The sequence below is a fragment of the Misgurnus anguillicaudatus genome, unplaced genomic scaffold (genome assembly GCF_027580225.2).
Source record: "Misgurnus anguillicaudatus unplaced genomic scaffold, ASM2758022v2 HiC_scaffold_27, whole genome shotgun sequence".
NCBI classification, from domain to species: domain Eukaryota; kingdom Metazoa; phylum Chordata; class Actinopteri; order Cypriniformes; family Cobitidae; genus Misgurnus; species Misgurnus anguillicaudatus.
Genome location: NW_027395277.1, coordinates 2,604,098 through 2,617,513, shown reverse-complemented (window position 1 = coordinate 2,617,513; position 13,416 = coordinate 2,604,098). Strand labels below are relative to the sequence as shown.

Sequence of the window (13,416 nt, the reverse complement as noted above, 5' to 3'; positions counted from 1 at the left end):
CAGACATTGAAAAACAAAGTCTGGAGTAAATGGGAACATTAATTTAAAAACTTTTACTTATCATTTAACACTTTTTGTAACATAATTAAAAAATTAGTCCTAAAAAATCTCATTACCGCAACAGTCAGAAAACATCAACACTGACATATTTCATATTTTCAAAATGACATGACAAACCTGAAAGAACATAATTTGGAGATTCTGCACATGCATTTAAAATCAAAGTATTATGCTTCTATTAATTAAATTAACATTTAATAAGCATCTGTTGCGGTAATGATAATCAAAATGTCGTGTAAGCATTCTGATAAGACAATATTTCAAATTAACTGTAAAAAATGATCTTACCTGGTAGCCATCTTGAAGTAACTGGTCCATGTGCTTGGTCACTCAAAATCAAACTTTATTAAAATTGTGTGCTTAAACTGTTCTTAAAAAATGTTGCGGAGGATGAGAACATGAGGCATGGACACATCATTTTCCTAATTTTTCTTCATTATTATTATACATGAATATTCAGTAAATATTTTTCTGTCATCTAAATTAGTCTAGCAAAACATCCATTTATTTTTTTCTTAATATTTTTGTGTTAATTTGATTAAATTACAACATAACGCATGTTCAAACACAGCCGGACACATTGCGGTAATGAGAATTTCAGCAGAAAATGAGATAAAATTTCCAATTATAAATTCTTATGTTGAAAATTCTTATGTTGAAAACACATTGTGCAAGGTAGAACACAGTATTGTGTTAATTCTGATGCTTTTTAATGTTACTATATTATATTTTAAAGCTAAAAAAAATCATTAGTGCCGTGGTGTTTCAATGGTTTCGTGAGAATTACCCATGCATACATACATTAACAGAGACGCAACCTTATTGAAAAGTGTGACCAAAATATTTTTTAAATAGAGGACTATTGAAGAAAAATCAGCCAATAAGAGCCCAGAATAGATGCAAACTATGCTGCCTGATAAAAAGCCATGAGTAAGACTATGCAAATTCTCGTCAACCCCTTGAGATTTGTGTTGTAAAGAAAATGGAAATGTACTAGTTATATCTTACTGTATGTATACTGTAGTTATAAAGTGCACACAGCGCAACTTTCTCATACTTCTATCCTAATCCAATGATGTCATGTCAGTTCCAAACTTGGCTTTAAAAACAAGGTCACTTTTCTTACAGGAGCCTGAATCAAGTAAGAGAGGTTTAAATATTCAACCCTCTTCCATTAGCTTTCGAAGGACGGACAGGGAACACAGCTCACACTTTCCATATAAGACATTAAAGAGAGGCTAAAGAAGAGATGAGATGGGAACACGTGTGTGTTGGATGGATGGATGATCCATCTCGTCTTTGAGCTTTAAGCCAGGGCAAGCTCAATAATTTCTTAGCAGATGCGTCTACCGCAACTTCATTTCCCAAACTTTATCACATTATCAGCAAGGGAAGATCATTTATTTAAAATGAATCATTAATCCCGGACAACCCGAACCACATAACACTTATTACCGCTGGTCTGAAATCAAGGGATCCCAAACGGAGAAAGTTGAGGCCAATATCAGCGTTAGGAACATCATGTGAACAAATTAGGAAATCGGTGCCAGCTGTGTGTGTAAAGCATTGTGTTACAAAGTTTTTATAAGGTTTGGGCAAGAGGTTGATTGGGTTGTTGCGGGGAGGGATGCGGGGATGGATGGGGCCAACCTTGGCAACCGCTGCAAGATTTCCCGAATATAACGTGGGTTCTCCTCATTCATTCAAGCAATGAGGATATTGGACAAAAATCCTTTCTTTGTCGTCCAGCCGCTCACTTACAAGCCGTTTTATTGCAATACAGGGGGTCCAAGCACAAACCGATGGGCAAATGTTATCAATACTGACATGATCCCTGGCAAACGGTGAGGTAAGTCCCTCTGGTATGAGGACTGGCAAGAGGTTATCCAACACATCTATGAACGCCAAGCAAGCTGAAGTAAATACAGAAAAACAAGTCATGTCGTACTCTTTTATTGTAATTGAAGTACACAGTGTAAAAGACCATCAGGAACGCGGTATGAATTTTCAAGGAGAACTGAGACACTTTATCAGATCGCTGTAAAGAGAATACATTTTGGATGGACACGCTCCACATCCCTGCAATGCCAAATTTCGAATAGTTCGCAAGGGAGAGGAACATAAGCTAAAAAAATATCATGACATGGCCAAGGCGATGGTCTGCAATCTAGACGTTAGCTCTCTCTAGTTTGGATTTTCGAATCTTCTCGTGTCTCACTTTCCATCGAGTCAGATCAGATCACTGCAGACGGCCCTCTGTGGACGCCAGTCAGATCACTGTAAACGGCTCTTCCTGCGTAAATACATAATCTACCATACACCACATACTTCATTCAGTCGCTGTCTCTCTGAAGTCATTCTTCATTCAACGCTTGTCTGTCTAGAGGCCAAACCACTCAGTAACTCCACCTCTTCTGGGATCTGGTTTCTGCCTCTGACGCTCGTCCTCCATGAACTTCTCCTGCATCTCCTCCGCAGAGCCCTCCTCGTGTTGCTTCTCCTTCTCGGGAAAGATATCTGGGAATTGGAAAGTTTGCTGCTGAGCCTGTAGGAAAAACACAAATGCATTTAAGTTTAAGATTAGATTGCTTATCACAGGGCTATAATGTTGACCGTTTATACCCGTCGCAGCAATATAGCTAGACTGCATGCAATTGTATCCAAGGCTTCTAACACTTCATCAATCAATTATTTTGTCTTCGCTGAAAGTGCAAATGTCTTATGAAGCAATAAAACTACAGGCGAAGTATTAGATGAATAAAATACAAATATGTGGAACTATGCAAAACGTTGAAAGGTTTTAAAATCACAAGCAATTGGTGTTGAACTTACATACGGGATAATGAAAGTGAAAGTAATGTGCTTTGGTTGTTAAGAAAGGGATAATACCCCTGAGGGGTCTTATTTCGCAATAACATCCATAATATTTTATTTGCTCATTTTTAACGAATACAGACCTTCTGGAAGAAAAACCCATTTACTTTTGGTTTCAAGATAAGACAAGACGTTCAAATGTCACAAACACTATTTGGTTTAATCATTTGTGAATATAATGCCATATATGTTATTAAAAGACATATTTATATTTCATTTTTGTGTAACTGCACCTGTCAAAATGATTTGCACCATCAGGGTTACCGTGTTACTGTGGGTTCACACCAGCCGCGTTTGAGGCGTTAAATTCGCGTCTAGTTTGCCCCTTGAACATTTTGAGTGTAGTCGCTTCATTCGCGCGTGAAAGCCGCGCATGAAATTCTAGTCATGGAGACAATCACGTGGAAGTTCGCGTCATGGGAGGGGCTTCTGCGCTCACTTTATGTAATCACATCACTACTAGAGCAAGCTCCTGATTGGTTAAAGGAATAGTCTACTCATTTTCTATATTAAAATATGTTATTGCCTTAACTAAGAATTGTGGATACATCCCTCTATCATCTGTGTGTGTGCACGTAAGCGCTGGAGCGCGCTGCGACACTTCGATAGCATTTAGCTTAGCCCCATTCATTCAATGGTACCATTAAGAGATAAAGTTAGAAGTGACTAAACACATCAACGTTTTTCCTATTTAAGACGAGTAGTTATACGAGCAAGTTTGGTGGTACAAAATAAAACGTAGCGCTTTTCTAAGCGGATTTAAAAGAGGAACTATATTTTATGGCGTAATAGCACTTTTGGGAGTACTTCGACTCGCCTGAAAAGTCCGCTCCCCTTCTCACTCTCATAATGGGAGAGGGAGGGTGTTACTGCGCCGAAAATAAGTAGACTATTCCAGTATGTGTGTGGGTTCGAACCCATGACCTGTTGCGCTGCAAACACAATGCTATGCCACTGAGCTATACAGGAAATTAAACCCCAGCTAAGTAATGCGCGGGTTGATCCAAAATGAGCAGGTGCCTGCGGTCACCCGCGATTACGAGTCATCCAAAAATATTTTTATATTCAGGTCGCGGTGAGTCGGGTCGTTTGAAATAAAGATGCCAAATAAATATTTTAAACAATTACTACTTACGGGTCAGAGTTGCGGGCGGGTTATTTGAAAATGTCTGTCGGATGCGGGTTATTTATGCATTGACCCGCACAACACTGATTGGTACACATAAAAGAATATATAAACATAAGTTAAAAGGATATTTCACCTAAAAACCAGTAAAAAATGTATTTTTCTGAACACAAAGGAAGAAATTTGTAATCAAGCAGGAAGGAACTTTCGTAATAGGAAAAGAAAATACTATGGAAGTCAATGGTGCCCAAAAACGAATTAGATTACAAACAAAAATATCTGCATTTGTGTTCAGCAGAACAAAGAAATTTATACAGGTTTGTAACAACATGAAGGAGAGTAAATGATGACCAAATTTTCATTTTTGGGTCAACTATCCCTTTAACATTTGGCTGGTTAGACTCCATTGTCCAAATTGCTGTGGGTTAAGAAGACGATCTGACTATTATCTAACATAATAAAATCGTCATAGATTCCACTTCAGTGGGCAGAACATTGTGACCTTTTTAGGATCTCCGAGTGCCTTCCGATGTCCAAAAACACTCAAGAATACATCAATCACCAGATCTCAGGCCTGGTCCTGCCAGAAAACTGAAATTTAAAACTTGTATTTTATTGCAGGTCTGGTACATAACAGCAGGTAGAGTACAGGCTCATGTGGCTGTGCGATATAATTCAATATCACATATTGATGATATTTTGTATGGACATATTTTATTAGTTTTTTGTGCAGTCTTTATGGGGATTAATTTAATCGTTTTCACACCTTGGTTGCTTGTTGTCAAGGAATTGTTTTGCGCTGTTTGTGAGAAATAAAAAAGGAGTATAATTGACTACTGGTGCCGTCTTTAGCACATCTCTTACTATTCGGCAAGATTCGATATTGAACTACATTTACATTTATGCATTTGGCAGACGCTTTTATCAAAAGCACCTTACAGTGTCTAAATCTTATTATCAGTATGTGTTTTTCCTGAGGTCGAACTCAAAACCTTTTGCGCAACTAATGCAATTATTATCTCGATCATCTCTAATATTCAATAAAGTGTCCAGCCCTACGAGGGGGGCATGTTGGGTTGGAAGAAAGTAAGAAAGAAAAAAACCAAGTGAATCACTTAAAATCAACAGCTTGGCCTCCGAGGCTCGGCAGTTGTGCTCCATCTAGGAATGCGAAACCCCACACTATAAACACAGAAACCGGCCAAGTGAAAGTACGAGAACCAAACCTATTAAAAAACAGGACCGTAGTAACAAAGTACTAAAAATGATGCCAAAAATGCCTGTTCCTTCACCTGTAGTAAACTCTCCGCAAAGAAAAACACAGAGGTTGAAAATCGTCAGGGGGACCCGTTTGCATGACAATCCAAGAGTGAAGTTCAAAAGTTTGGACGCTCTGCATAAACACCGAAAGCATTCGAGCACTGGACAAAGAGGCGGCTGGTTGACCAAAACAAGTCCAAAGAACTATGCCACTCGATAGTACGCCAGATTCGAATCGACAACACATTAATGCGCATTGAACAATACCCTTAGGCCCAGATTTACTAACAACTTGCCGCAGCGCAAACCATCCTTTCGTCGTTAAGTAATGACTGTTGGGATTAACTAAAGACGCGGTGGATAATTTGCGCTGAAAAGTTGTGATTTAGTTAAAATTTATGGGAGTATGATTCACGCAACACAATTTAACACGTTTTTTTTATTTGCTGGAGGAAATTTTTATATATTTGTGTATATATTTGCGGAATATTGAATTTGCATTTCCATAACACAGCTTTTCTTCTAACTTCTCTATAGGAGCGATTTTGCTATTTGTGCTTGTTTGGATGACCCGTTTCTATTGGCCGCGAAGGTAATCGTCACAGAGCGCAGGGCAAAAGTTAAAACTATTTTTAACTATTTTGACAGTGACGTGAGTGCGAGCAACAACAAATCATCAAACTCTTGCCGTAGTTTGCGTTAATTTAGCAAATTGCTATAACGGAGTACAGCATTAATATTACAATTTCAAACGTATACTCCGCGAATATACACAAATGTAGGAAAATTCATTTGGTGGTCGGCTTTTTTATGGTACGTTTACACCAACCGCGGTAGAGGCGTGAAGCGCGAGTGATTTCAATGTTAAGTCAATGTGCAGATGCGTTGACGCGCGTCAGGAGGTCCCGCGGCACGGAAGAGGCGTTCGGTGCGGAGCGGAAGACGCGTTTCCGCCTCATTCGCGCGTGAAGCTTGCGCGAATTGAGCGTTGTGCGCGGTACGTGCGAATGGTGCTTTTGTGCATTTTGCGGTTCACGCGAATTTGCGGCTGACGGCCGAGTTGAAAAATTTGAACTTTGGCGGAATTTCGCGCCGCGTTAACCAATCAGGAGCCTGCCTGCTGCTGTGGTGGCAGCCCCGCCCGGAGTCACTCATTCAAGCAGTCACTAGGAGCTATATGACACAAGTTCTTATTTCTATAGGATACAGGAATAAAAAGGACCTCGCTTTGAAGAGTGTCAGTAAGGACTTTGGGCAACCTGGTAAGTTGTAATACACACTTTACTTTTGAGTTAGGTTACGTTTATCGACCCGCGCCGTTTATTTTCCCCCTATAGTAAGGTTACCCAATACAAACTCTTGATAAATGCACAATCAACATCAGTCATCTTGCAAACAGACACTCGCACAGCAGTTGCCCCTCCCACAAGAAGCGGAGTTTGCCTCGGACGCGCGTCAAATGCTTGCTTTTCCACGCGTCTACTCCGCTCTACACGCGCGAATGCATTCAAAGTGTTCAAGCTGCAAACTAGGCGCGGTAGACACGATTTTGACGCCCAAAACGCGTTTGGTGTAAACCCTGCATTAGAATGTAATGGAAATGTGCAAATATATATTTTTAAAAAGTGAAATGTATTTAAAAAGCTGAACGCCCCAGGTAAAAATAAAGTACACTTGAATGTACTAACAAGATACTTAAATACCAGAAATACATTTTGTAGTACATTGTTATTTTTTGGGCTCATTAAAATTGTAAATGTTTAACATACAAATATACAAATTAAAAATATAACTACGTCAGTACTTCAGGGCACTTGAAAATATTACACTAAATGCCAGTAATATTAAGACTGATTTACAGTGTATTAAAATAAATGCCTTCTCAAAATAGCACAGTTGAATACACTTAGATGTTCTTAAAGTAAACTTAACAAGTACTGGAGAATAATTTGTTATATATTAAGTACAAAATTAGTGTGTGAAAATAGTACATTTACTGAGTTTACTTCACCTGGGGCATCTATTACCCAGTTGCGTGTCCCATTTGACTTCAAGATGTTTTTCCAATGTGTAAAAGGGAAAAATAATACATAAAGAAGACTAAAGCATGAAACAAAAATGTTGTTGTTGGGTCTATCCCAAGGTCTGTCCCTGCTATAGACACCCGACCCCCCATAACTTAAGCTCTGAACTTGAACCATTAACTGTATATTTCGTGGTTTGGCGTCAGGAATAGACACTATGAGCAAGAGAAGTCTTTTATTAAATTTGAAAAGTGTTAAAAAAATTGTGTTTCAAAAACTACATTATCAACCTTTGAAGGTTATTGGGAAAAATGTGTCCTGTTGGCCTGCACTGGAATGCAAAACCATACTATAAAATCCATCTTTTTTTGTGCCAACACACACAGATATGGGGATTATATATCACATATCCAATAAGGTGATGGCGCCTCTTAAGACGGTAAACATTTATGCACTTGGCAAATGCTTTTACCTAAAGTGACCCATGGTGCATTAAAAGGTATCCTTTTTATCATACTGTACATGTGAATTGAACCCATGACCTTTTGCACTGCTAATGCAATGCTCCACCAAGCATGTTACAGAAACACTAAACGATGACTTTAACGGATAGTTCACCCAAAATTGTCATTATTTACTCACTTTCGTGTTATTTTAAACCTGTATGAATTTCTGTTTTTCTAACGAACACAAAAGAAGATATTTTGATAAATGATGATTAGCACACAGCTGGTAGAAGCCATTGACTTTCATAGTAGGATAAACAAATCTTATGGAATTCAATGGATACCGTCAACTTACCATATTTTACCATATCAAAATATCTTCATCATCATTTATCCCAATACTTTCATAGTATTCGTTTTTCCTACTATGGAAGTCAAGGATTTCCACCAGCTGTGTGCTATCCCTTTAGTTTTTTTCTGCGGCTGTAAATCCATCATTAAAGGGACACTCCACTTTTCAGCTCCCCTAAAATTAAATATTTGATTTTTACAGTTTTGGAATAGGGATGGGGCCGATCCGATCCAGTATCGGTATCGGGACCAATATCTGCGTAATTCACGTATCGGATTTTCCGATCCAACATGCTTAGATATCCGATATCCGAGCTGTCTGCGCTTTAACGTTGTCTGCTGAAATGACTCCGAAAGTGATTCCCGCCGGCAGGCTGCAAACTGTGGAATGGATTTCCTGAACGGAGGCGCGGCTCAACGAGACACAGTTATGAGACACGCCCTCACGCAGGAAATCCATTCCGCAGTTTGTAGCCAGCTGGATAGCGCTGACTGAGGCTGGACAACATGTCCGCTGTGTGGAAATTCTTTACCTTGGAAACACCGCAAAGCAAGACGGCAAAATGCAATGTTTGCAAAGCCGTTATTCAGAGAGGCGGAAGCTCCCTCGCGTCGTACAACACAACAAACGCAATCAAACATTTAAAAAAACACCATGTTAAAGAGCACGAGGATTTTTTAGCCAGTGAGCAGAAAGACAACGGGATTGTGTACTTGATTTTTACTGTTCAGATGCACATCGTTTTATTGATAGTGTAAGATGTTTACACTTGCACTTTTCATTCCTAAATGTTCAAGACGAAAGTATTTGTAATTTATAAAATGTAATAAATATTGACAATCAATTTGAAACCATTACAGTTGGATATTTGTTTTCAGAATGGGATTCCCTGTTTTTCTGACTTCCTTTTCTGACCTTAAATCTACCTCAAGTTGCCTTTTGGGACATACATGCATGCATACATACACATACATATCATACTTGCCTGTTGAGAGGAGTTTATTTCAGTATCATATAAAATCAACAATGATGATAATATTAAATGCAGCAAATACAGCGCTGATATCGGAATAGTATCGGTATCGGACGATATCCAAATTCAGGTATCAGGATCGGATCGGAAGTGAAAAAATGTGGATCGGTGCATCCCTATTTTGGAATATATTCAGCTGATCTCCGGGTCTGACTGTACCACTTTTAGCATAGCTTAGCTCAGTCCACTAAATCTGATTAGACCATTAGCATCGTGCTAATAGTTTTTCTTATTTAAAACTGACAGAAAATTTAAAGTTGTGAGTTGTGAGCTAGGAACTATACTCTCATTCTGGCGTAATAATAAAGTCCTTGATTATTACGCCAGAATGACAGTATATTTCCTAGTCATATCTGCCTAGAAATCGCAACTTTTAAGTTTCCGTCGGTCTTGGTACACGATGTAACTACAGAAGAGTCAAGTTTTAAATAGGAAAAATATTAAAACTCTTTGGTTATTTTTTTAGCACGATGCTAACGGTCTAATCAGATTCAATGGATTATGCTAAGCTAGTGCTGGGCGATAATTCGATAACAATAATTTTGACGATATAAACTTTTCTGCTAAAACGATAACGACAGTTCGGTAAGTGATCGGTAATGTTTACGCACTGTGCAAAATGTTGGAAGCACTTTCGGATGCGGCACACGCTCTTGGTTTACAATCACAGTGTCAGTTAGACTTAAAGGAGTGGAGTAAGATGAGGCAAGTTAGTCATTAATGATTTTTGCGATGCGGATAACGCAGACAGAATCACGGAATCCAAATGCGCGGAATAATTTTCCTTTTGTGTAATGTTGGACGCGCAAACAAGATTCGTCAAAACCCGGAACACAGCAGACAAAATAGGCACAGTATACTATTTTTTTTCAGCATCCACCTTGCGCGCACACACGTCCGCACAGCTATAAAAGTATATTTACAGGACATTCACAATTTCAGGAAACTGAGGAAAAACAGCAGATACACCACTGCTGTGAATATTAAATACTGTATGAGTGTGCGCTCCCATAGCAACATGATGCTCCTGACATCCATTTATAAGCATGTATACACCGTAGCTTGTATACGTATAACACACGCGTGATCGCTGAAAGTTTTCTTTCTTGTTTAAGTGAACATTTACAGCTGGATGTTACTCAGTATATTGAAACTTAAAGCAGTCTGTCTTGGGTCTTAAAGTGACAGTAGCCTGCTACTTTCTGTGTCAGAAATGTGTTGATTTCATAACAAATATATTTACATTTAATACAGATGCCTGAACATTAAAACAAGATTTAAGTATTTGTATATGTCATGTTCCGAATAAAAAGTTGTTTAAAACCATTATTAACTGTCTGGTTTTACAATTTCATTCAGGAGCAAAAATCTGCCTTTAAATTTGACAGGAATAAAGATTTGTTATTTATCATGATAATTATCGATATCGACTGATATGGGAAAAAAAATCTTGATTTTTTTTGGTCATATCGCCCAGCCCTATGCTAAGCTATGCTAAAAGTGGTACCGCCAGAACGGGAGATCAGCTGAATGGATTACAAAACGGTAAAAATCAAATGTTTAACTCTAGGAGCGCTGGAACATGAGCATATTTTTTTAAAAAGTGGAGTGTGCCTTTAACATTTAATGATTATCTAATCAAAATAACAAAAGAAATCAGATATCAGAAATCAGATTTTGATTTATTGGATATGTTAACGTAGCCGACAGCTGCATATAGTTCGCTTTCTCTCGTTATTAACTTAAAATATGGACAAAAGTAATAAACGAATGCAAATCGATAGTAATAATCATGACATTAAAGGTATGGTTTATCCAAAAATGAAAATTCTATCATCATTTACTCAACCTGTATGAATTTCATTGTTCTGATGATCACAAAGGAAGATATTTTGAGAAATGTTTGTAAACAATCCGTTCGTGGACCCCATTTACTTCCATAGTATTCTTTTTTCTACTGCGGAAGTGAATGGGGTCCACAACCATTTCTCAAAATTTCTTCCTTTGTGTTGATCAGAACAAAGAAATGTATACAGGTTTGTAACAACCCATCATTTTTGGCTGAACTATCCCTTTAAAATTTGGGTTGGATTTATCTGTTTGAAGTACTACTAATATTATTGTCCTGACAAAATTGGGTTCCTGCTGTTGTTTCTCTGCTAATGCAGCATCTATTCGACAAATTAATTACTTTATAATGATATGAAGCAACAGACGCACTCGGAAAAACTATCGGCATTGATTTTTTGCTGATAGCCGATTGTTCCATCAATGAACACCGAATAATCAGTCTACCTTTACTTCATAAATTCATTTTTGTTCTACCGAATAAGTTATACACATCTGGGATGACATGAGGATAGGTAAATTATGAGTTTTCATATTTTGGTCACCCGTACCTTTAAGCATTGCCTTTTCAACTACTCAAAACACATTAGCAACCTAACAAAACACAAAACAGCAATCTTAGCAAAGGAAAAATGTCCTGCTCCATCATATAAAAACTTTAGCCCACCTCCAGCCTGTGGTCACTATCTAGAACCCCTAGCACTCTTGGTGAACTCCAGTGACTCACATCCCACAATCACTTCCACGATCAGTCAAACAGGAACAGCTGGCATGACTCGGGCCAGTCTGAAAGAATTAGCAGTAGATGGGGTTTCCGTACAGAAAGCACCACCCTCTTCTCTTCAGACGCTGCCTTATCTCCACTGTTTGCTCTCTGACAATGATGGCTAAACTATTAGGCAGAAGCCACAAGAGTTTTCTTTAGAGGTTCTTTATCTACCCACTTAAGAAAAGAGAAGATGATAAGATACAACCGACACGTAATAAGTTCACAAGCAAAACCCTGTCGTGCAAAAATGCCTGCGGGAGTGAGGTCCAGACCTTCGGGCATGCCAAAATCATAACAGAGGTGCTCATTTTTCTTTTCATGTTTATCTGCATCTTCTCAGCCAAGGAAAGGAGAAAAACACCACAATTATGATTTATTTCGCACCAAGGCAAGCAAAATTCATAAATCTGACACATCCCGTGTGCGTGTCTGCGTGTTCAGGGATGTTTATTGACAAGGGTATGTTTGCGTAATGTTGGAAGTCTATTAACGAGTTCATTACCAGACGAGAGAGCAGGAAATGTGGGGAGATGCTTGTAAACAGCTCCCTCTGTCAGTCTCACTGGGTGGGCCACACTGCAACTTCCTCTAAATCCACAACCTCAGCTGACAACCCATACTAAGTAACCACAGATATCTGGCGGCCCTTAAATATCTTGTATCTCTCGGTCTTGACACAAAAAATAAGCTTGAATCGAGCCAAGACAGTGATGGTGGGATTGTGGGGACGGGCTGTTGATAAACGGATGATTTGTAGCCTTTGCGGCTCTCGCAAATAACAGTGGTAAGGCGGGGCGAGGATGGGCTAGACAAAAATTCAATGGTTGCGAAGACTCACGTTGGGAGAAACAAACAGCAAACTCAGAAAAAAAAGACTCGACCACAAGGGAGGAACTGGTTGCTCCCAGAGTCCGTGACCTTCACTTCGTCTCAAACTTGAGAAGTTGGTGCGACCACAGTGACCAACAAAATGGGTTTGTTTATCTTTGTTTATTGCGTTTATGTGGAATGCAGTGTATGCATAACCGCAAAACTGTAGTGAAAACAACACAGACAATGGAAACCTTTGGGATTTGTCTGAAGTCCGTGATACGTCATATGTGACACTGTCTGTAAAACCCCAGCCGTTTTTTGTGATTGACTGTTTACTACATAAAATAATCCTACAGCACGTAAAGAGCATTCTGTGAAAATATAACCTTGATATCTTTAATATTGACTCAGTAAGGTCATGTCAAAGATTGAAATCAGCACTGGTGGGATAGCACTGATATAGCACTGGTGGGATATTGTGAACAATTTGTTGCCCCCTCTAAAGGACAGCATGCACCCAATGGCACTAATGTAAAGCATTGCAGAAAAAAGGACAGAATCTGGCCCATCTGAGGCCCAGCTGAGGTCTATCTGGGCCGGGGCCAACCTGTCTGTCCGGCCCGCTTCACTCTAACGCCTTGACTGCCTCCCAGCAGAAGACCAGCATTTGTGTGAAAACACTTCCTGTGGGCATTGGGTATAGTGGACCAGCTGTCAAAACCAGATTGGCCACAGCGGTACAGAACATGATTCACGCACTGTGTTTGGCATGCCAAGAAACAGCGGCCTTGCCAAACGAGTGTGGGGGTCC

At 39.1% G+C, this 13,416-nt stretch overlaps 1 protein-coding gene across 1 annotated transcript in view; it reads right to left on the bottom strand.

The window, feature by feature from the left end:
- Nucleotides 1–1,997: 1,997 nt before the first annotated feature.
- Nucleotides 1,998–13,416, bottom strand: part of LOC141362461 (large ribosomal subunit protein uL23m) — a 29,017-nt gene continuing 17,598 nt past the window's right edge. Inside the window, exon 5 of the mRNA XM_073864557.1 lies at nucleotides 1,998–2,605. Within this exon, the coding sequence (XP_073720658.1) occupies nucleotides 2,441–2,605 (165 nt within the window). The 3' untranslated portion in view covers nucleotides 1,998–2,440. The remainder of the gene's footprint in view (nucleotides 2,606–13,416) is intronic.